Source organism: Chrysochloris asiatica, unplaced genomic scaffold (assembly GCF_000296735.1).
Source record: "Chrysochloris asiatica unplaced genomic scaffold, ChrAsi1.0 scaffold00034, whole genome shotgun sequence".
NCBI lineage: Eukaryota > Metazoa > Chordata > Mammalia > Afrosoricida > Chrysochloridae > Chrysochloris > Chrysochloris asiatica.
The window spans coordinates 14,430,640-14,455,141 of NW_006408552.1; the positions used below are offsets into that span (position 1 = coordinate 14,430,640).

A 24,502-nucleotide genomic window follows, 5' to 3' on the forward strand; every position below is an offset into this window, starting at 1 on the left:
GAGGTGGAGTGGCTATAACAGCTCGTCAGTGGCTCAATAACATCATCCAAGTCCCAGGTTTTCTGTCTTTGTGCTCTGTCATTGTTGAGATTTAACCAGGCATCATGAGACAAGGTAATGTTCACTACACCCTGTATGAGGAAACTTTTTTTTCCCCCTCCAGAAATAATTAATACATACTCTCTGTGTCTAGAATTGGCTCCGTACTAAACCAATCACTGGCACTGAGAATGGGCTTTTCACTAGCGACTGAAATGAATCAGATTTATCTCAACTCCTGAGAGGAGCAGACACAGAAACTCTGCCAGTAAACAATGAGGAAGGAGGAAGACGTGACTTAGGGTGTCACTCAACAATATCTGCCACAAGCCCGTATTAATGTGTTATCAGTTAATTCAGTAATAGCAAAGAGCATGCACAATGTTGAAAAGCATATCGTATCAAGTAAAAGAAAGATACAGGTAATTCCTAAATTACTCATTATCTGCACACTTATGTAGGCATACAAATAGAACATAAGAATAATATACAAAAATGGGTATATTTTAAATGTATCTTAAACCACAGGGTGCAATGAGTACTACAGCTTTTCATTCCTGGAACTTTCTGGCTTATTAACAATGAAAAATTAGAGTCTTCTATCTATTTTATGCATAGATTTCTTGATCTTTTGTGGATTCAGAAACAACTGAAAACATTATAAAACCACTGACTTTTTTATAGATGATGATTCAGTTCATCAACAATAACCAAACACACCTATAAATCCTAGTAAAGTACAAAAACATACACTACATTCCTGTCAAGTGTTATTTCAATGACAATGGATATTAAAATATTAACATGGTGGTATTACTTAGAATTGATAATTTTACCATGTTTTTATAAATTATTCTAATGCAGATACTCTGCCTTTTCAGACTATTCAAAATGAACAATTACTGTAATGTAGCACACTAAAAAACAAAATAAATAAAAGTAAGCCCTGCCTACTCAGGAATTGCTTCTACATGTTTAATGTTGCTGCTTAGATGAACTACCCTGGTGATTTTACAGCTTCTTTCTATACAAGGAGACTGTCTACTCACAGCAGATTTCTTCTGGTGTTTAAAAATAAAAAAAGTTTTATATTATATCAGAAACATTTTTTTAGTATTAACAATTCCCAAATATGAATTATGCTTTCAACATTCCTTGACAGATTTTCCTTGGTATGAATTCCCTGATATGTTAAAACATTTTCAGTTCATAGTGAAAATGTATACACATTATAAATATTTACACAATTTGACTTCAGTATAGTCTGGTATCCAGTGAGTTACAGATCTTGATGAAGGGATCAACAACCTTGTGAATGTTCAGATTAGAAGTGTGACTGACGCACAGAGGCTTTTCTGTAGTCACCTGTGTGGGCTCTGATGTATAGGACTTGGCAGGATTTGCGTATTCATATGTTGAGAGGGTTCTGTGGCATAAAATGAGGTCTGACTTCAGAGAAGCCTTTCCACATCAATTACATTTAGGTTCCCTTTCCTATGAATTCTTTGATGGCTGTTGAAGGCTGACTTGTGATAGAATTTTTTCCCACACTCATTACATTCATAGGGTTTCTCTCCTGAATGAGTTCTGTAGTGTACAGTGAGGTATGACATCCGAGAGAAGGCTTTCCCACACTCATTACATTCAAAGGGTTTCTCTCCTGAATGAATTCGATGATGTATAGTTAGATAGGACATCTGAGAGAAAAATTTTCCACATTCATAACATTCGTAAGATTTCTCTCCTGTGTGTGTTCTCTGGTGTCTGTTAAGGGCTGAATTCTGGCAGAAAGTTTTCCCACATTCACTACATTCATAAGGTTTCTCTCCTGAATGAATTCGATGATGTATAGTGAGGTATGACATCTGAGAGAAAAATTTTCCACATATGTAACACTCATAGGGCTTCTCTCCTTTGTGTATTCTCTGGTGTCTGCAGAGGGCTGAATTCTGATAGAAGGATTTCCCACATTCATTACATTCATAGGGTTTCACTCCCGAATGAGTTCTATGATGTACATTGAGGTATGACAATTGGGAGAATAATTTTCCACATTCATTACATTCATAGGGTTTCTCTCCTGTGTGTACTCTCTGATGTCTCATGAGGGCTGAATTCAGATAGAAGGTTTTCCCACACTCATTACATTCATAGGGCTTCTCTCCTGAATGAGTTCTATAATGGACGGTGAGATATGATAACCGAGAGAAAAACTTTCCACACTCATTACATTCATATGGTTTCTCTCCTGTGTGTGTTCTCTGATGTGTAGTAAGAGTAGACTTACGACAGAAGCACTTCCCACATTCATTACACTTATATAGTTTCACACCTGTATGAATTTTATGATGGTCATTAAGTGCTGACTTCTGGGAGAAGGTTTTTGCACAGTAATGACAAACGTAGGGTCTCTCTCCTGAATGTGTTCTCTGGTGCTGTGTGAGATGGGTCTTCTGGCAAAAAGATTTTCCACAATAGCTGCATTCATAGGGCTTCTCTCCTGAATGAGTTCTCTCATGTTGAATAAGGTGTAATTTCTGGTAGAAGGTTTTCCCACATACACTACATTCATAGGGCTTCTCCCCTGTATGTGTTCTAAGATGTACAGTGAGAGTTCCCTTTTGACAGAAAGATTTTCCACACTGATTACACACAAAAGGTTTCTCTCCAGTGTGAGTCCTTTGATGTATAATAAATTTTGACTTTTTACAGAAGGATTTCCCACACTGGCTGCATTCATAGGGCTTCATTTCCATATGAGATCTCTGATGGACACCAAGGTTTGACATTTGCAGGAAGGTTATTTCAGATTCATTCCACTTACAGGATTTCTCCTCCATATGATTAACAAAGACAGTCTCCCTTTGGAAGGCTTTCTGACATTCAATATATTCAAAGGGTTTCTCCAAAATTTGAATTTTCTGATAAATACTTTCATCATTTAGAGTACTTGCTTCCCCATTTTGATTAAATGCATAATCTTGATCTCCTGGATGAGTTTTCTCAAGTTTAATGTTAAGAAGTGATTTCCCACATCCACTACATTCATCAGGGTTCATTCTTGCATAGCTTCCATCACTACTAATATAGCCAGATATAGATGCTAGGCTCTTCTCACATGAGTCACATTTATAGGAGATTTTCCTTGAAGGATCAGGTCTTGTTTCTTCAATAAAAGGTTTCCCAAGGACACCGCCTCTGTCTTCCATCAGGGTCTTGTTGGTGTCGACCGTTAGTCCTGAGAGTTCATCTTCATTTTTCTTGACTTGCTCAATCGGGTCATCAACTTTCTGGGCTTCTTCTAAAAAGAGGAAAAATTAACAAAACTTTGTACATCTTCCTACATAAGATATGGAAGGGGACTTATAAGTAATATCTTATTGTGGGGTAGGTGGTGACTTTATGGAGAGATGCAAATAATTGCAAGTGTATTTTTCCCCCTTAATTCATCTGCTTTGGAACAAAACATACAAACACACACATAACCGCCAGTGGTCGGCGAAGGGGGGAAGCAACAGTGACAAAGAACACAGTACTTGCTCTTTGCTATTTTGTAAAATTTTATTCCAAACAAAGCATAGAAGGTGAACTATAGGCAAGGTTCAGCAATCAGAAGACAAAGGGTGTTGCATGAATGGCAGACATGGCAGATATGAAAGGACCCACATTAAACTGATAGGATGATCAGGACTGCTGCTGGATGAGAGCATGGTCTCCAGGTATGGATTCGATTGTTAACTTTAAACCTTACTGTTTATGTCAAATTGGGAGAGGCAGATTACAATCTAAAGCATTACAACAGTGCACTGAGACTTTTGTAGTAGTATTTTTGTCTAGATCCATTAAAACTCTTTCCTTGATCTTCTCCATTTTGCACTTAAATTTCCTCATGTTTAGAAAATAATCTGAGCTCCTAAATGCACTTCAATTTCACTTGATAGGAGAGTCCACGAGACATATAAGTCCAACAGGAAGCATTGAACAGAACACAGAACATGTTGACCTTTCAAAAGTTTCATGTACTCTAACGACATTACTATTTAATACTGAGCTCTTTCTGAACATCAATATTGTAATTTGCTCCCATTGGACAATATAACATAAACTCTGGCTAGGTGACCTAGGGCAATTTATTTTAAAACCCTCTGTGAGTCAATTTCATCTACCTGTTAAAATGGTACCTAAATCACAGGGGGAGTAATGTAATAAATACAATGTACTCAATACAGAATTTAATACAAAATGGATGTTCGATAAGTGTAGTGATTATTTTTGCCATTTTCAATCTCTTGACAGTTGTCTTCAACCAGCCCTTTCTCTGGCATTCTAAAGTTACTAAATTCAGTCTGTGATTAGTGCTTCCCTACTCCTTGGGTTTCATTCAGTGCAGCAACTTTAAGACTCAGACTCCTCAGCTTCCTCCTAAAATAATGACTTTCATTTTTATCTTATGAAATTGTGGACAGATTTGACTATTATACTTGTGATCTATCATCCATACTAAATAAAACTAGATCAACCTTGTCCTCCAAAAATTACAACATCCCTGAACCTATGGCCAAAATATCAACACATAAAGGGGCGGGACGAATTCTGATAAATTATCTTATGGGGAACTACCCAATGCTTTAAAAAACAAAAACTTTAAATCCTTTTACACTTCTTTTAGCTCCATTTCTCCTTAAAGGTAGAAAGTGATACTGTCCACAAAATCATTTTAGCACAGAGTGGTTGAGCCTTGCATTGGAACATAAGCATTCTGTGTAAAATGCTGAGCTTTAAACCACTCCACACAGTTCTGTTCTCTTTTCTTAACCAAAACCTATCTTCTAAAAAGTATGACTCCATTGCCATTTTTTTTTTCAACCCCTGAGTATAAATTAAAGAAGTTAATTCTTAATCTGAATTATATTGGTATCTTTAAAGTACCTGTACAACATAGAGGGGTGTGACCTATAAATTATTTCTGGATAAACAAGAAAGTTCTTTTCACTTACCTGGTTCCTCAAATAATCAAATACATAAATGTCTATTACTATTTTAAACACACCCTTCTCTTTATAGGATTTTAATCCAGGGGAGAAAATAAACTCAAGCAAAAAATATATCCCATCAAGTAACAGACTATGTGATCAGATCTGTTTTTAATGCAGTGCCACTGGGTGGGAAAAAATTTAAGAGAAGGCAGAGATTGGAGTGATGATAGAGTAGGGAAGGGGAAACTTCCAATTGAAAAATTTGAACTCAAATCTAAATGTGTTATCAGGGCAAGTAGGTATCGCCCAAACAAAATATAAAGCTGTAGGGATAAATCTATGTGAACAGAATACATGAAAGAGTCTGGACCAAGTGGAGTTTAGTGAGAGTTTTGGGGAAAGGTAGAAATTGAATTTTGATAGATAATAACAGGGTCATACAACAGTGGGGACCCTGAAATGACAAGGAATTTAATTAAATTTCCTTTAGGAAGTCATAAGGAAAGCTACAGACTAGTGGTAAGACCAACTAACTGTAGACTTCAGATGAACACACTTTACAAACTATTTAATTAGAATTCAAGTCAATCCAGGCATGCCAAAGTGTCTGTTTACATTATATCAAAGAAAACTAAGACCAGACAGCGAATAAGTTAGGACATTTCACATGGAACAAAAAAGCAACCATCATGGAGAGAGCAGTAATAGTTACGGAGTAGATTTTCTGAAAGGACTCCACAGTGAGGAAGGAGAGCAGCAGTAGGATTTAGTGCACGACGGGATGTGGGAGAGGTGAGCAGAAGTCATCCCTGGGAAGAGCTGCTGATTTCATTTCACACTTGATGGGAATGAAGCAAGTGCTGTACTATGATCACATAAAACACTGACAAGAGCACAGTTGGACAGTGATGGTAGAGGCATCAACCGGGGTGTAAGCATCATAAAAACAAACAAACAGAATTTTGTCAGGCACGAGAATGAAGTAGCCCTTTGAGAAATGCAAGAAACTAGGAAAACCACAGAAGATAGAAACAGATCCTCCAGAGACTTTCCTGGACAGGTGGGAAAGGGGGTAAATGACTCAAAATGCACAGATATGTAACATACTTATTGAGTACCTGTTCTGACAGTAATTTTTTTCAAAGCAATGGAAAAGAAGAGTAAATAGAGAAACCAGATGAAAATGAACATTTGGAGGGAAGAGTGAGAGCCCCAGTTACCGTAGAAGGGGTGGATTTAGCCACAATGAGCAGCATCACTGTCCCATGAAACCGGAGTGAGCACAACAACAACAACAGCTTAGGCACAGGATGGTGATTTGGCATCTGACCTCAAAGAAAGAGATGTGAACCGTGAACCTGGGGACAGAAAGCAGTCTACGGCATTTTACAGTCAACGAGGCGAAAAACAAGAAGGAAATAAGAACATAAGAGCCACATAAGTTATTTTTTATGATGGACTCATGAATGCCTAAAAACAAATCAATGGTAACGGGTTATTGGAAATGCTAGAGAGAGCGAAAGCCAAAACACAAGGCTTGAAGAGGAAGGAAGCGACTGGATTCTGGTTAACAGTCAGCAAGTAAATGTGCTAAAACATCATAAGGTTTGTGGGGAATGAGGGCTGGTGGTGTCTCCAATGCACAGAAATAACTATCTCTAGTCACTGCTAAAGGTTTGGGACGATTAAAAAAAAATCCTAGAAAAACACCTCCAAGTTACCAATCTCCTCTCTGCCTCCACTAACACACCTGGATAACTCTGAAGTAGGAATTCTCCTTCTACTATCCATGGCTCTTCTCCTTGCTCCAACTTGGTGATAACATCCGGTTTGATAATGGGATGCCCTGTTGATGAGAAATGGAAGAGAACTTGAGCCTGCTGCTTGTTTCGGGGATCTCTGACACAGGAGGAACGTGCTACGAATGTACTAACTGCACCATGTATATGCCCATCTGGGCTTTACCAAAATTAGAACCTGGCATCAGGGAGAGAAAGACAAACAACACCCTGCCTGGTGCCCAAAAGAGATTAAACACATTTCCCCATCAAAGTTAAAAGGCACTACATTTGAGAGCAGCCCCCTGTATTTTAGCAACTCAGAACTCCTCACCCAGTGAAATGAGATGACTGTAGTTCTCCAGCATTACGTCCTTGTATATTGTCTTTTGAGAAGTGTCCAGTCGCTGCCACTCCTCCTGGGTGAAGTCCACGGCCACATCCTTGAATGACACTGACCCCTGCAATGGCACCGTGATTGGAATTGAGTGACATGAACAATACATGCATTGATGAGAGCTTACCAGGCTCACCGGTAAAATTTGCTACTAACACTGTACACATTACAGACTTCAGAAGGAAAATAAACACACTGCCATGCAGTTTATTCAGTATGCACGAGAATAACAACAAACGACAGCTCTCACCCGGAACTAAGCTCAGTATTAGCTGTTCGGGGATAAAATGCACACACATGTCCCTACAGCCAAGGAGCACAGGGGGCTCCAAAGGCCCTTCATGCAAATGAAGGAGGCCTGCTGCCCCGTGGGGCCCTCTCTTCATTCTGCTTCCAGAACATTCCTACTGTTGGTTCTCTGCCTTCCATGACTTCCTCATCCTCAGTCTCCTTTGCTGGCCTCTCTTTTTCTCCAAGTCAAACTTGTGTGAGTGTGCCCAGGTCTCAGTCTTGGCTCCATTTCTTGTTTTCATCTGCACAGCACGGCTTTAACTACTATCTGTATGTATGCCAACAGAGTCCAAATTTACATTACCAGCCAAGCCTCTCTCTTCAGCTCCACATGGTGGTGGTGGTGGTGGTGATGTGCTGTGGAGTCAGTTCGGACTCATAGCGACCCTGTAGAGGGTTTTGGAGGCTGTAAATCTTTGCGGGTGCAGAACAGCTTATTTTTCTCCTGCGGAACCGCTAGTAGTTTCAAACTACTGATCTTGAGATTAGCAGCCCAACTCGTAACCACTATGCTACCAGAGCTCCTTCCAACTCTACATACCTGGAATGAAATAGCTGCTCCTCCCACCTCCTCATTTTTCCAGTTCTGTCCTCGCGCTCAGGGAGCTACTCCAACTCCTCACTCCCTTGTCCCCTGCCATTGCTGCTCTAGGGCCTCACACGTAACAGTACTCATACTCCAACTCAACCACCAACCAACAAGAGAGATGTTCTGGGCCTTGACGTCTCAATGAAGCTAGGGATGGCATGCTGGGACAGAGCCAGCTTGACACACAAGCAAAAGCAGTAGAAGCACAGCTGCTTCATCATACAGCAAGGGAGTCTGGGAACTGTCGCCGTTAGCTATATAGCCTCTGAAGAACACAGGTACAACACATCAGAAGGACATTGGAACCAGTATGCAGTTATTTGCCACAAACACCTAAGCAAGGAGCAAATCAGACAACAACATACACTCTAGTCTTGTGTTGTACTGCAAACTAAGTCTACAGCAGATCTGATCACAGCTGCTCCACAAGTTACCAGGAAGAATTTGGTTAGGGTTCCCATGACTCCCAGCCTGAGAACTATGAATTCCCTTTCTTCCATTGATACACTGGAGGAGAAGAGACGCAGTCCTGAACAAGGGCAGGCAGCTAACAATAGGCCTGAAGCTATCTAAACCTTAGCTTTAAATGTGTACCTTCCAAACAGACTGTCCCAATCACAATTAATTCAGGCAGTTTACTGTTAACTGTTTTCACCTCTAATATAAAAATAATAATGGTATCTGTATCACATTATATAGCATCAATATTAAATGGGTCAACTCATATAAAAAGCTTAACAATTCTTTGGACATAATACCAGTAGTCCCTGATTTACGATGTATTAGTTATGCTGAATCACATGACTATGCTTTAAAAAAAAAAATTTGTATATTTTTATGTATATAAAACGTATCTGATATACTCTTAAAGATAATGTTTCCAAGCCCCAAAGACAAAGATCAGGTTTATAAAGTTACTGATAATGTCGTTGTGAGGTTCTGTGCAGTCAATTCCGACTCAGAGACCCTGTGCACAGAGAACGAACAGCACTGAGTCCTGCGTGAGTCTCGCGATACTAACAAAAGTTAACAACATTGAAAAGGAAAATAAACATAGGCATTCAACTATGTCAGAACTAACTTACAACCAAGTGGCTGGGGCAGAATCTGCATATATATATATAAATGAAATGATATCTGCTTCATAAAATCTGTAAGAGCCGGAGCTCACCTGGATAGCTTTTCTTTTCTGGGTCTCAAAAGTTTTCTACCTTTGATAGGGTGAAATATTACCACTTTTCTATTGCTTGTTGGGCAATCTTTGAGCTTTTCTTCTTTGTCAGGTTTCCCACCTTTCACAGGCTTTCCTATATTGTTGATTATCTACTGTGTATCTTAACACTAACTCATCCAAATTAGTACAGAAAATGAACTAAAAACCACAGAGGTTAAGTTTAAACAAGGTAATGTGGCTGCAATGTGCCTCAAAAAAAGTAAGATTATAAAACGATCTATGTTTTTTTTTAAAAAAAAGCATTCAGATGATTTCGACAAAATGTGGAGGGAAGAAATGTGGTATGGGAGGCTGGGGAAGGGAAAGATGATGTCATGCTCTCAGAGGCCATCTGGAATACAGACAAACTCCTGGTGTGAACTGGAGAGTGGCAGTTTCTGTATGTGAAAATAATGCAGGCCTGCTGGCAGGATTCTGAGACGTTTGGTGAACGGACTCTCATTTTCCCTCAGCTCTAGGTTCAGAAATGTCCATGGCTCAGGCTTTGCTGGGGAAGCTGAGCGCCTGAGAGCTCAAGCCAGAGACTGGCTGATGGCTGCTGCACCACATCCAAAGTAGAGGGCAGAATGCTTGCCCAATTCAGACTCATCTGAGCGGCCCCAGCCTACGATGTGTCCCAGAGGAGGAGAGAGTTGGTACGGCAGAAGCCCTGCTCAAGCTTCAACTGGCACAGCCCGTCATGGCTGCTCTAAAAAGGAGCCAGGGATCTGGACGTGAGCAGATGAATTGCTCTTCCTTGCTGAGCGATAGTAAGTGCTTGGTGCTCTGTTTTGGCAGAGTGAGTTTAGTTCATACAACCAAGTGGTACCCTCGGTAAACTGTCTGCCAAGCTGAACTTACGGCTTTAGGATTTGTTAACACAATGATTGTACAATGGATCAAAACAGCACAAATGATCCTCAGATCACTCAAGAGGAGGGGAAATGAGGAGAAGACAGACATCACTTTTGGAAAATTCACACAGTGAGATAAAACAAATGAAACGGTACATATCAGTGATTTCAATCAATGTTGTGGTGTAGTGAATTCTCTAATGTCTCCTCTAGCCATTCTCTAGAACTCTTACCAAACGCTGCTGCCCTGTTGGGTCTGGTTAAGAGAAGGTGGGAGAAGATACCGACAGGACAACATGATTTAGCTGTGGATGTTAGCACAGTTCATTATAATTATAAAATTTGGAAGCTTTAGCATGGGTATAAAAATGAGCCATCTCAGCAGATGCAGAAGGGGGTAATCTCACTACCATTAAAGACAAAGAGCCAGGAGGGGAGGACATTCTTTGGACCAGTGATCCCTGCACATTGAACCTCCTCAACCCAGGGACAGAAAGCTGTGACACCGGAGGAGTGACAGAGGAGCAGGAGTAGAATCCACAGCCAGAGCACGACACAGCAATGAACTTCCCAGCACACAAAGCAAGGAAATCTGCGTGACTTTGGGCAGGAGGCTTGCTTGTAGAGTGGGGTGCCTTCAGGCACTTAAGTTGGGGAGCTAGGTTAGCTGACCCACAGAGCTACAGCTGAGTACTTTCAGGCCGAGGCTTGTCCCGTGGGTATTTATCAGCAGCTGACTGGAACAACTGTGCCCTGAGCATTTTCTGACCCTGAATTGTAACTGTTCACTTTCCTAATAAATCCCCTAACTCTGAGTATGGTGTCTGAGTTCTGTGTGGCCATTGCAATGGATTACTGAACTGAGTGGAGTAGAGAGGGTTGTGGGAAAAATCATTTGGTTCATTTTTTGCAAATGTGAACTGGAAAAATCTTACCAAAACATCCTTGAAAGCAAACATACCATTTTATTTCATTTACACTTCTAGCCTAGAGTCCTTATGTTGTTGTTGTTAAGTGCCATCAAGTCAGTTCCAACCAAAAGTGAACCTGTGTAGGATTTCCAAGGTTATAAATCTATTTAGGAACAGAACGCCTCATCTTTCTTCCACAGAACAGTGGGTGGCCTCGAAGCGCTGGCCTTGTGATTTGCAGACCAGTGCTTATCCTATGGAGTCACTGAGCTCCCAGAATCCTTTTGTTGTTGCTGTTAAGTGCCATTGAGTCAGTTCTGACACATAGTGACCCTGTGTAGAGCTTCCAAGGAACAGCTGGTGAGTTTGAACTGCCAACCTGTGGTTAGCGGTCCAGAGCATATATTACAGCGCCACACCGGAATTCCAGAGTCCTTATGCTGTTGTTGTCAAGTGCCATCGAGTCCCATAGTGAACCTTTATATGGTTTCCGAGAGCAGAAAGCCTCATCTTTCTCCTGCATAGTGGCAGGCAGGCTCGAACCGTGGACTGTATGGTCCTCAATACAGTGCTTAGAGAGTCCTTATTGTTGTTTTTGTTAAGTGCCGACTCACAGCAACCTAGTACAGCAACCTAGTACAGAGTTTGAACCACTGACCTTGCGATTCAAATGACCTTGTGGTTAGCAGTCCAGTGTTTATCCTACAACGCCATACCAGGACTCCTTATGGTGGTAGTGGTTGTGTGCCGTGGAGTTGGTTCTGACTCATAGCGACCCTGTACAGGGTTTCCAAGGCTATAAATCTTTACGGGAGCACAAAGCCTCATCTTTCTCCTGCAGAACAGCTGGTAGTTTTGAACTGCTGACCTTGCAGTTCGCAGCCCAATTCGTAACCACTACGCTACCAGAGCTCCTATAGAAGCTCATAATTATTTGCTTTTTGTGTCATTCCCACTATTCTAAGGGATCTTCCTGAGAAGGAAAATGTGATTTTTCTGACTTCCAGGGGCTGGGAGAGTGCTCATCCTTATGGATGAAGAAACGAATAAACAGATGATGACTCAAGTGAGTCAGTCCATCAAATTCTCATGTTAAAAGTTCTTACCAAATGCAAGAGAATGAGAGAACTGTTGTGGACTGAAATGTGTTGAAACAGATGATGGGATCCTAACCTCAGTCCGGTGGACATAATCCTGTTTCGGAATGGGGTGTTCTGTATTATGTTAATGAGGTCCACGTAGTGCGGGTGTGTCCTATAGCAAATCATTGCTGAGGAATAAGGAGTAGCCCGGACACAGGGACAAGCAAGGACAAATGGGGAAGAGATGCTTCATTGAGATGACGAAGGAACCAAGGACCACTCAAGGCTACAGAGGCTGCAACAAAGCCCTTCCCTCTGAACCTTCACTGAGGGCCAGTGTCCTGGATTCTGACTTCCAGCCTCCTAAACAGGGAGAGAACAAATTTCTGTTCTTTTACAACCACCCACTTGTGGTATTTCTGTTACAGCAGCACTAGGAGAGCAGCACAGGCACAGGGCATGAAGCAGTGGTCTAATTTTAACACAGAAGTAGAACAGACTGCACCTGCTCTCTGTTTCTGGTTTTGTATTTGGAATCTCACAGAATGTGCAATTTGTGGGAGTGTTAAAATTGCTTCTAATGTTGCCTCATGAGAAAAAAAAAAAAAAAAAACCAAACACACACTACAATAAGAAAACAACAAAAAAACTAGCGGTTTCCTATTTGGGAAGATGTAAAAGACATGCACTGTTGCTGCTTGAAAACAGCATTATTGTGAACGTTCCACACTGATTCCTTTATCCGGCGATTAAACTTGAGCAGCTGGCCCAAGTTCACATTTATGCATAAAGGGAAGAGGAGAAAACAGCACTGCTTTTGCTCTGGCTTTAAAAAAAAAAGGCAGCTTTATTTTCAGAAAACCTGGATAACAAAATGTTACCACCACCAATTAGAATTGCAGATATTGAGGATTTCAGCTTACTTTCCCCAAGGCCAGGGAATAACCCATGATGGATGGGCCTTAATAGATCACTCTGCACAGATAATATTCCAGAGAGAGCTTTATAATAACAGGACCTGGAGCTGGGTTACATGTTTCCATACAACACAGGAGAGTGAGAAGACCTCTGGAAGCATTCCAGGTTAGCATTTTACCCGAGCTGGCTTTGCATTTGGGGAGGACCTGTTCCTGAGACTCCGTTCATGAGTGCTGAGGAAGGCTTGACATCTCAAGGGTAAGCACTGGGATTGAACTGGTAAATACTGAGAGAAAGACAGTAGTCTTCAGATGACCAGAATATCACAAAGACCCGAGCAGATGTTAGTGGTTGAGCTCTGTGTGTTGCAGTGGCATCTCCTGTCAGATAGCCCACGTGTATCATTGGAAGCTAAACGACAATTCAATGACCCTGAGACTGTGGCCCTTAGTCACCTTTCAGGCCCGGAACTGAACTCACCCCTGTGGCTCAACTTTCACCCATAACAGACAGGTCTACAAAGTGAACACCACCACCAAGGAGCTACACACTCCTTAGAAAAATCAACCACACCAGAGAAAAAAGGCAGCACTTACCCAGGGAGACGACAGTTCAGAAGGCACCAAGGGATAGGAAAGGACGAATGAAAAAGCGAAACACAGGGACCAAGTGGGAAGAGCGCTGTTGCATTGTGGGGATTGCAATTCATGTTACAAAACAAAATGCGTGACTGGTTGGATGGAAAACCAATTTACATTGTAAACTTTCACTCAAATCACAATAAAAAGTTATGGGAAGGGGGAAAAAAAAAGACTGCAAGCGAAGAGAGTGCCTGACCCCCAGGAAAATGACAGACCTGTCAAGCAAGCAAAGGCTCAAGAGTCACTAAGTGAATGCCACACCTGTGTGGCCTATACAAGGGAAAGCAGGAGAGCAGAAAGTCCTTGGGTGGCAGTGAGACTCCGGAACCACAATCCCAGCTGCCGGAGTGCTGCACACGGTCGGTTGCTGTGAGGCTGAAAGCAATACCGTCACTATTTCAAATACCCACAGTGGGCCGAAGACAGACTAGGAAAAAAGGCCTGATAGCCCAGGAAACCCCAACAGATGACAAAAAAAATGACTGTAGGCTGGAGCAGGACAGGGTATGTTTTACCTATTGCATGCAGGGTTGTTATTAGTCAGCGGCGGCAGCACCCCCATCATCTATACGCAGATCTGAGTTATGACCAAGAGGACTTCTGTCCATTTCCGATTTTTCTTATATATCACATTGTTAGTAACATGGACTAGGGACTACATACAACCGTTGCAGCCTGAGCTCTGTTGATGTTATCATTCTCAGACATTCACTCCAAACCCCAAAGACTATGTAAAGTTGGGACTGATACAGATATGAATAATGAAATAACCACAATTGTCAGAACAGAACCATGTCCTAGGTCAGGGCCTACCTGTGTTCAATAAGATGCACCTTAAGTCTATGATCGAAGAGGCTGCTCTTTGTATTAACCAACCCTTGCAACCATATCAAAAACAGGGTGCAAAGCAGGCAGTAATCCAGGAAGCACTGTCAAGACACTCAGGAAACCCTATGTACCCTTCCCGAAGAATCTACAATGTAAATTGTAATCATTCCAAGGCCACCACAGACTCTATCTCAGCCTCCTCCTCACTCTTAGCAGATGAGTCTGATTCCTTGTGCCCTGAGAAAAGAAGAGAATGTCACATGCCCTATGCCATCTCTAGCTTTGTGCCAGTCCACTCCCAACCCACACTGCCAGGCCTTCTTGCTGACTTAAGGCCTTGCCCCAGCAATCCTTGGCTCATATACACATGGCACCCATGTCTACTGAACTGCAATTTTTCAGTCATCAGTAAAATTGCACACACCACTTCCTCCTTGGGCCATGCGCCCTCTGCTTACACAAAGACAACTTCACGGCATGAATAGCACTGACTTAAGGACTATGCTTTGGGAAGGCTTTCTACAACTGTATCAAGACAGTGAAAGAAAACTGTTCAAAACTCAGGAAATCTTTAAAATATATAAGAAAACAAAAATGTTTCTTACGGTCAATGTAATTCCAGTAATGGATGGTGTTAAAGAGATTGAATTGCGTGTTGCCTGCCCCCCCACCCCAAATATGTGTTGTACATCCTATCCCCTGCTTCTGTGGTAGGAGCCCTGGCAGTGTAGTGATTAAGCAGTAAGCTGCTAACTAAAAGGCAGTTCAAACCCATCAGTTGATCTGCGGGAGAAAGATGTGGTAGTTTGTTTCCATACAGATGTCTAACCTTGGACACCCTGTGGGACACTTCTCTGTCCTTCAGGGTTGCTACATGTCAAAACTGACTTGTGGGTAAGGGATTTTTCTACTGGCTTTATTTGATGGGGTTTATTTGTGGCATTAATGTGGCAATATTAGTGTAGGGTATGTTTTAAATTGATCTCTTTTGAGATCTAAAAGAGCAGATTAAGCAAGCAAGCACAGATGGTGGGTGATAAGATGCCATGCCACATGCCACACCATGTGAGACCGCCAAGAAACCAAGAAACAGAAGCTGACAAGAGATAAGGACCTTCCCTCAGAGCCGACCCACACAACAGCCTTCCCCTAGAGCTGGCACCCCGAATTCCAACTTCTAGCCGCTTCAACTGTGAGAGAATAACTTTGTTTGTTAAAGCCACGCCCCCACTTGTGGTATTTCTGTTGTAGCAGTGCTAGATTTAACTCAGACAGATGGTATTCGTCATCTTTTTCACCAGGAACATCAAGCACACCAGACGTATTTGCAGCTCAGCTTTAACAGCTCTGAAGGATCACACCAGCGACACATGTGAACACGGCAGAGAAGCCTGTGTGCTGCTCTGCTGCTCCACATTCTGCTTGGCCACGTCCTTCCTCTTTCTCCACTTGCCCATTTTCAAGACAAGCCCTTGCACATCTCCTAAAAAGTACGGTAAAGCCAAGTAGAGAATAAATCCATGAACAGACTCACCGGGGCCTTATCCATTTTCACTCGTTCTTGGCAAAGTGTGGATGACTCTGAATGAAGGCAGACCTGGGGGAAGGGGGTAAAGAACACATGTAGTGATAACCGTGAGGGGTCAGGCTGCCAGGGAGAATGCTGGCCTATGAGTTTAACTCCTATCAGCAATCCTAAACCTTGTGACACTGGACAAGTCACCCACCGTCCCAGGCTACGAGGCAGCAAGAGATCACCCGTGCAGATTCTGTCTAGGTACCTGGGAGGTACAATTTGCTCTCAGATACTGAGACACTGGCACTTCAAACCCCACTACCAGCACAGGGGAAAAAAGGTCTGGATCACAAGGAGTCAGAACTAACTGCAGGGTAAACGGGTCTTGTTGTGTTTCATGTATTGTGGGATTGCAGAACTGAGGGAGAATGGCATAAGCTTGGAGACGGGAGGGGAGGTGACTATGGGCATTTACAGACGCATTTGGAAATCTGGAGGGTTGAGGAGGGTGGAGGGAGAAGTGAGATGTGACCCCCTTCTCCCCCAGTAAATCCTGTCCTCACGAATCATTCCAGACAAGGCCCTTTCTGGGGCAGCTTTGCCCCCACCCACCCCCAACACCTCCAAACCCACTTCTAGGAAACCGGCAGCACCTCCGACTATCACACACTGTAATGCCCTCGCGTGGGGAGGGGTCCGCAGATCCACGACCTACCTCTTCGGGAGCTGCTCGTTCTCTGCTCCTCGGCTCGGGTGAGGAGTCCGGGTTTGGGACTGAGCTCTTCGGTGCGGCCTCTGCTCCTCAGTCTCCTCACCGAGGGGGCGGCCTGTTCTCAAGGAGCTGGGTCGGGGTCTACCAGACAAGTTCACTTCGGCCGGGTCCCGTTCCTAGCAAGCCTGGAGCGGCCTCCCCAGTAACTGACCGCCCCTGGGGCCTCAGCCGATAGTGATGCGGATGGGCGGGTCTCAGAGCGTCCGAGGATCCTGCGCGACCGTCCTAGACCAAGGAGGCGCCACCGCCGCCGAGTGAGAGCCTTCGCCGCGGCCACCACGGCCCAGCTCGGCCCTCCGGCTGCAGGACCTCTCCGGGACTCACGATCGCGGGTCCCCACTCGGGCCTCCACCCAGCCGCGCGCACTGTTGCACGCACACACCACGCTCGCCTGGCAGCCGCCCCTACCAGTCGGCGCCCACACCCGGAGACGCCGGGATTATAGCCCAAGGGAGGCTAGAGCCTGGGAACAAGCGCTAGCGCTGACCTGCAGAAGGACCGGAAGCAGAGCAGTGTTGCGGCAGCGCGCATGCGCGAACACGCACGCAAGACTTTATGCGCACGCGCTTGAGAACAACGGAAGTCTGCCCATCAGTTTACATGGCTAATAACAGTACAAATAACTGGACCCTCCCAGGATCCCATAAGTCAATGCACCTCCTTTGCTTTTGTTGTTGTTGTTAGGTGCTATCGAGTCGGTAACGACTCACAGCGAGCCTATGCACAGCAGAACGAAACAATGTCCGATCCTGGGCCAACCTCACTACTGTTGCCACGCTTGAGTCTATCGATGCTGCCACTTGGCCAATCCCTCTCATTGGGAGGTCTTCCTCTTTTCTCTGACCCTCCACCTTACCAAACATGATATCCTTCTCCAGCGACTGCTCCCTCCTGACAATAGGTCCGAAGTATGAGAGATGAAGTTTGGCCATCCAGAGATGGAGGCAGAGACGATGACGTGGAGATGGAGCAACTGGGGACTTTAGACCCAGAGAGGGAGAGATGCTGTGTGCTGACGGAGGGGTGGGGCGTGGGTAGGGACGTGGGGGTGGGGGTTGAGGGGTGTTCAAGCTTGCAGGGTATACCCTCTGCTTGGTTGATGATACATGGAGGGGATTGTAACCATGGCAGTGAAACTATTTACTATAGGATGAATGTAAAGCTAATGTTCTCCCATGTCAGCTATCACATAATTCACAATAAAACATTTTAAAAAACAAAAAACACCAGCAACGCAACAGTGTTCTTGGTCAATCATTTCTTAACTGGTTTGTACTTACCTGCTAACCAAAAGGCTGGTTCTTTATATTCACCCTGTTACATTTCAAAAGAAAAGACTGATGATCTATTTCTGTAAAGACTGTTGTTGGTAAGTGCTGTGGAGTCATTTTCCATCATGGTGACACTGTATAGGGTTTCCGAGGAACAGCTAGCTGGTGGTTTGAATCACTTGCCTTGTGGTTAGCAGCTCAGTGATTATCCTATGGTGCCACGCCAGTATGGTGCTCCCCAAACCTATTTAACACGTAAGATCACTATGAGTCCAAATCAATTCAACTAGCAATATGTTTGTTTTGATTTATCTCACTCTTTAAGATTGTATCATTTCTGCTGGTCTTAAATTTCGTTGTGACTCTCCCTCTCCCATCAGCCTGGTCTCTGAAATAGACATGGAAAGTGGTTGTCCTGGCTTCCATCTGAGCATCATGAGGTCTTCAACAGGGAGCAGCCCCAGATAGTACCTCCAATCCCTTTTTTTTTTTTTTTCCATAAAGGAGCCTTCCAATAACTATACTTTTCCAACAGAAAGAATTCCCTGTTAGTTGAGTGAACGCTCCATCACTAGAGATGGTAAGCCAATTCAACAGACTACTTTTGAGGGACACCTAGAAAATGATGAAAGGTTAGGCTAGACCTGAGAGTCCCATGTTTCAAGTGTAGAATGGATAGAACATGGCATTTCCTGAGAGGAGGATGTAGAATGACTCTGAGACATGAAGGCTAGTTTGCAGGGGATAGTTGAAGGTTGGGGCAGTGGAATGAGATACCATTGACCCCAGATCTCCAGAAAAGAATACACATCGTTCTGGCAGTTACAGGTGTTTTCTCTCAAACTGGTTACCAAGTTGGTTTGACTGATGACATCACAGAATTCCAACCTTCCTGATTGGAAGGACCAAACTCTGTGGATGCTTGACAGTGGATGTGGATAACAGCATCTTTTCAGAGCTTTTCCCCGTTCCTAACTTCTCCCTAGTCTGAAGAAGAGCTAGTAGGATTGGGTTCAGTAAGAATACTGGAGAGTGTTTTAGACCTATCAGAGATTAGGTTCTGTGTAAAAAGAAGAAGTTGTTTGGGAGACGTTATGGCCAATTGTCTACCAAGTATCCAGTCTGAGGACCTGAGCCTGCAGCCCAATTGTTCAGGGTATGCCCTGGAGGTGATAGTGGATGAAGAAATCCCAGGACCATCAGGTGAATGGACTGGAGAGGGAAGAGATTTGAGAGGGTTGCCTAGTAACAGAAAGGGGTAGGGCAGTTAGGAAGGAGTGTCTAAGTAGGGTATGAGTTAAAAACTGAAGGAATTTGAGAGTGCAGGCACTAGAGACAAAGACATTCACGTGGTAAGTATACCTGGGAAGCAAGGAAGGAGGGCTAGGAGATGAAATCCAAGTAAGAGGAAAAGGAAAGAAGAGAGAAACAAGGCCAGCAGTCTACAAGAATGGAAAGGATGGAGGAGAGAGCTTCTTTCTATGATGGAGGAGTTTGGATGATAAATGGTTGAATTTCAAGGGATAAAAGCTTTTTACTGTAGCCTTGTTTCTTTACACAGCTCCCTGGGTAGAGTCTAGCTCCCAGCCTCACTTTCCTGGCTGGGAGAGGGATTGGTCAACAGTATTCGAGGAGGACCTAACCCCAGAAGTTGAGGAAACCTGGGTGGTAGAGACTCTTTGTGGGCTCAAGATGAAGTTGAAGAGACAGCAGGTGTCATCTGTTCTGCCTGAACACCATGAAGTCTTCAACAGGCTGCTTGGTAAGAAAAGGTTCCAGATAACACCCTCCAATACTACTTTTTAAAAAGGCGGGGGAGCGTCTAATATCTACACTTTTCCAACACAAAAGTATTCCTGTTAGTTGTGTGATCACTTCATCACTAGAAGCAGCAAGCCAACACTATATTGACCATTCCTGAGGAACGCTTAGAAAAGGATGGAGGATTAAACTAGACTTGGAACAGGTCTGCACTTGGAATAAGAAAACTTGGCTTCAACTCAGCCCTATGTTGTTGTTGTTATTAAGAGCTTTTGAGTTTGTTCTGACTCATATATCAACCCTGTATAGGATTTCCGAGGCGCTCCTATGAGTTTGAACTGCTGCGCTTGCGATCCAGACAGATTTTGCAGTCCAGTGTTTATCCTACACTGTTACACCAGGACTTCATAAAACATATTACTTCTTTATGCTTCTGTTTATCTTTCTAAATGTCTTCATTTGTACCAGGGAGGATAACAAGTCTGTCTTCACACCCCAAGATAATATCAAATGAAAGAATGGCTATGAAATGGTATATTCATGTGCACTGAAAGGGCATAATTGTTTATTTAAAAAATCTTAATCATGCTCAAGTCTACTGATAGCCAACTCTTTGGAGAACTCAGGCTAGGGAGTTACCCATCCCTTGCCAAGTAAATAAATGTTCTCTCTTCTATTCCTAGCTCCCTAACCTTTGGCCACAAACCTGAAACTTCTCTAAGGGTCAGATGGTTCTCCTCTTTGTTCTGGATTATGCTCGCTGCAACACTGCTCTGGTTCACAACCTAACGGTGTCTTCTTTTCACAGAGGATCCTGTAATTAAAAAATTTCTGGCCTGGGACAAAAACCTGAGAGTCTCTGACAAGGTAACATTATTCTCCACCAAACTCTATTCCTGCCCAAACACACACCTTGGGGCAGGGTGGGGGGTGCCTTCTAAACCCACAGTTCTAGATCTCTTTGCTTCTACATTTCTCCAACCTGATGCCTTACATAGTCCTGGCCTCTTCCTAACTGGCCAACACCTCTCTTTGGGATCCTAGAAGGTTCTTGAAGTGTAAATAGGCTGTTGTAAGTTTCTTAAGTCTATTCTGACTCATAATGAACCCTGTACAGGGTTTCCAAGGAGATATCATTGACCTCAGATAGTATTGGGAGGGTGGAGGGTAGGTTTGAACCACCAACCTTGCAGTTAGCACTCCAATGCTCATTCTACAGCACCACACCAGTACTTCTTTTTCAGGATATTTTGGAATCTGAATCCTAAACCAAAGTCTTGTCCTGGATATTGGTCTCTTTCGTTGCTGCCCACTTTATATCCCAGGCCCCTCTCCTCTCAGTTTCTTGGGATTCTCCTTTGCTCCTGCATATCAAAGACCCTCTTGATAACCAGACCTCCTGAACACATTTCCTCAAATTGTTAGTGATCACTATGCTGAATGTATCATGAACTTCCCTTTCTCTGACATCTCTCATTTGCAACCATACTTCTGACACCACCGTTCTGCTCCCCAAATAAGCATCCTCACCTAACACAGGTTCTCTTCCCTGAGCTGTAGTCTTCCATTCCTTGATCCCAAGGGTTCGTTTATGGGATGTGAACTCTCTTTTGTGCTTTTCTTCCCTCTCCCCATCAGTATCTCCTGAGCATGGTCATTGCATACTTTAGTAGGGCTGGCTTCTTCTCCTGGCAGTACCAGCGGATCCATTTCTTCATAGCTCTGTGAGTATTTCACCTCATTCCGTCAACCATTATTCAATATCCTGGTCCTGAGAGACAAAAGCAGGTTATGAACAGCTGCTAACTGAAAGTTTGGCAACTCAAACCCACCCAGAAGCACTATGAAAGAAAGAGCTATCTGTGTCCATAAAGATTACGATTGTTGTTATAGTTATGTGACGTGGAGTCGGTTCCGACTCATAGTGACCCTGTATAGGGTTTCCGAGGCTGTAGATCTTTACAGGAGCAGAAAGCCTCATCTTTCTCCTGAGGAACAGCTGGTAGTTTTGAACTGCTGACCCTGAGGTTCATAGCCCAATTCATAACCACTACACTACCAGAGCTTCTTAAAGATTAGATTATGATTCGTGCCATGAAAAACCCAATGGAACAGTGCTGCTCTGTATCACAGGGGTTGCCATGAGTTGGGATCGTCTTGACAGCAATGGGATTTGGGCGGAGGGTTTGGGGAATGTGGGCAGAAGAGAAGTGCAATTCTCACCTTCATCCACACACTAGTACTATTTACTCTGTGTATGAAAATGATACTCATTATTTGACTATAGGGCTTATAGTGTACTGGTTTGAAAAATACTGGTCCTTTAAGGGCAAACACCCTTGTGTTAGTCTAAAAACGTTGTACAAAACAAATGACAAAACCCTCCTAAGAGAAGAGTCCTGGTGTAGTGCTATAGGGTAAGCACTGGACTGCTAGCCACAAGGTCAGTTCAAATTCACCAGCTGCTCCTTGGAAACTCTATACCGGGTTGGTCTGAGTTGGCACCATCTCGATGACACTTCACAACAACAAGAAGGTAAGAGGAAGAAAGAACTGATCCCACCCACCATCAGTGTTGATATTACCAGCTGTCATTGAGTTAGTCCATGACCCATGGCACAAGAGATCAAAACGCTACCCAGCCCTGCACCAGTCCCTAATCAGTTGCACACTGGACTGTTGTTATCCATGTTACTGTTGTGAAGTGTCATCGAGTCAGTTCTAACACAGTGACCCTGTATAGGGTTTCCAAGGAGCAGCTGGTGAGCTTGAACCACAGACCTTGCAGTTCAAACCGACTTTGTAGTCCAGCGTATTATCCCACAGCACCACACTAGGACTCCCGATCCATAGGTTCTGTTGTGATCCACAGGCTCTGAAAATTGGCTGATTCTCAAGTAGATTGCCAGGCCTTTCTTCCTAAGCTCACCTTAGTTTAGAAGCTCAACTGAAACCTATTCAAAATTATAGCAACATGCAAGCCTCCACTGACAGATGGGTAGACACCACCATGTTGTTGTTGTTAAGTGCTGTCGAGTCGGTTCCAACTCAGTGCTACCCTGTATAGGATTGCCAAGGAGTGGTTGGTGGGTTTGAACAACCAACCTTGCAATTCAAACTGACCTTGTAGTCCATTGCATTTTCCTGAAGCACTGCTTCCCTCTGCCTTTTTCCCATGTTAGTGTTGTTGTTAAGTACCATGGAGTCGGTTCCAACTCATAGTGACCCACAGTGTTTCCGAGGCTGCAAATTTTTATGGAAGCAGAAAGCCTCATCTTTCTCCCGTAGAACAGCCAGTAGTTTCGAACTGCTGACCTTGAGGTTAGCAGCCCAATTCATAACCACTACACTGCCAGTGTTCCTTAGTACCACATGTAATTTCTGTCTTCTGGAGTCTCACTGCAAATGTCATGATTTATGTCCTCCTCACAGGTACTAGCCTTGTAAAACTCTCCCCGCCCATATTTCTCAGTTCCTCCCCAAACCTATCCACCATACACATGTCACCTGAATACCCTTCCAAAGCATAGGTCTAGCCACTGACATCTCTCCTTAAAAATTCTGTTGACTAATGACTTTCTTAATCAAGTCCAGAGTTTTCTGTTTGAACTTAACACTTCCTATCTCTCTTGATTAACATTCTAATATTTCAGTCCTTTGTTTCATTGTTCCTTCTAAGTACTCTGCCATTTCCTTCTTTCTTTTTATATTGTGTTTGTTACCTTTCATGTCATATATCTGAAGACAATGACCAATCCTTAAAATCAGTCCTAATACCAAAACCTTCATGATGGTCCAGTAGCAAGGTATTTTAAATCCTACTATAAATACCCTTTGAATCAGTGTTCTTCCCGATCTTCCTGATCCCCTTACACAAGCCCATGAGACTAGCTCCTTGTTGAAAGCAGGGGTCTTAGTTACCTAGTGTTGCTATAACAGACACACCACAAGGGGGGTGGCTTTAATGAACATGTTTACTTTCTCCATTTGTTGTTGTTGTTACATGCCATCTAGTTGGCACCAACTCATGACAACCCTATGTACAAGAGAATGAAACACTGCCTGGTCCTGCACCAACCTCACAATCATTTGCTACATTTGAGCCCCTTGCTGTTGACACTGTGCTAATCCAGTGACTTCTTCATTGCAAATGTCTTTTTAAAACAACATAAATGATGACTATACTCATGGACCTCACAAGATTGAATACACAGCACTTCCCAATTTCAAATTTTACTTCACAGCTACAGTGGTCAAACAGCTTGGTACTGGTACAGTGAAAGATACGTAGATCAATGGAAAAGAATCGAGAATCCAGAAATTAACACATCTACATACAGCCAACTGATTTTTGAAAAAGCACTTAACTATATTGCATGGGGAGGTGATACTCTCTTTAACAGATGGTGCTGGCAGAACTGGAAAGCGATATGCAAAAGATTGAAACAAGACCCTCACCTCACACCTTATATAAAAACCAACTCAGTGTGGTTTAAAGACCTAAATGTGAATCCCAGAATTATGAAGGCCATCATTGAAAAAATTGGGACAAATGTGAGGGCACTAATTCAGGGAATACACAGACTACCAAACATTTTGAAAACTACACAAACAAAAGTAGACAAAATAGATGAGTGGGACATACTAAAAATTAAAAACTTATGT

General features: G+C 43.2%; 2 protein-coding genes across 2 annotated transcripts in view; one reads left to right on the forward strand and one right to left on the reverse strand.

Annotated features, from left to right (window-relative positions):
* Positions 1-1,126: 1,126 nt before the first annotated feature.
* Positions 1,127-17,336, reverse strand: ZNF12 (zinc finger protein 12). Its single transcript, XM_006859863.1, has 8 exons — positions 17,293-17,336; positions 16,957-17,209; positions 16,749-16,860; positions 16,299-16,351; positions 16,052-16,114; positions 7,128-7,254; positions 6,766-6,861; positions 1,127-3,340 (listed from the first exon to the last, which is right to left on the reverse strand). The coding sequence occupies exons 1-8, from the start codon at positions 17,334-17,336 to the stop codon at positions 1,491-1,493; spliced, it is 2,598 nt and encodes an 865-aa protein (XP_006859925.1). The 3' UTR covers positions 1,127-1,490.
* A 1,834-nt stretch (positions 17,337-19,170) lies between these two features.
* Positions 19,171-24,502, forward strand: part of LOC102829930 (speedy protein E4-like) — a 15,249-nt gene continuing 9,917 nt past the window's right edge. The window contains exons 1-4 of the mRNA XM_006859864.1: positions 19,171-19,279; positions 19,638-19,838; positions 20,646-20,704; positions 21,476-21,561. Coding sequence (XP_006859926.1) covers positions 19,171-19,279; positions 19,638-19,838; positions 20,646-20,704; positions 21,476-21,561 — 455 coding nt within the window. The remainder of the gene's footprint in view (positions 19,280-19,637; positions 19,839-20,645; positions 20,705-21,475; positions 21,562-24,502) is intronic.

What these genes read in the sequence shown, in the direction of transcription:
- ZNF12 (XM_006859863.1), bottom strand. Translation starts at nt 17,336, where the DNA reads ATGCGCGCTGCCGCAACACTGCTCTGCTTCCGGTCCTTCTGCAG. An exon ending in TGCTTCCGGTCCTTCTGCAG is followed by an intron (nt 17,210 to 17,292) that starts GTCAGCGCTAGC and finishes GCCGACTGGTAG; the next exon opens with GGGCGGCTGCCAGGCGAGCG. An exon ending in AACGAGCAGCTCCCGAAGAG is followed by an intron (nt 16,352 to 16,748) that starts GTAGGTCGTGGA and finishes CTGTGCTGGTAG; the next exon opens with TGGGGTTTGAAGTGCCAGTG.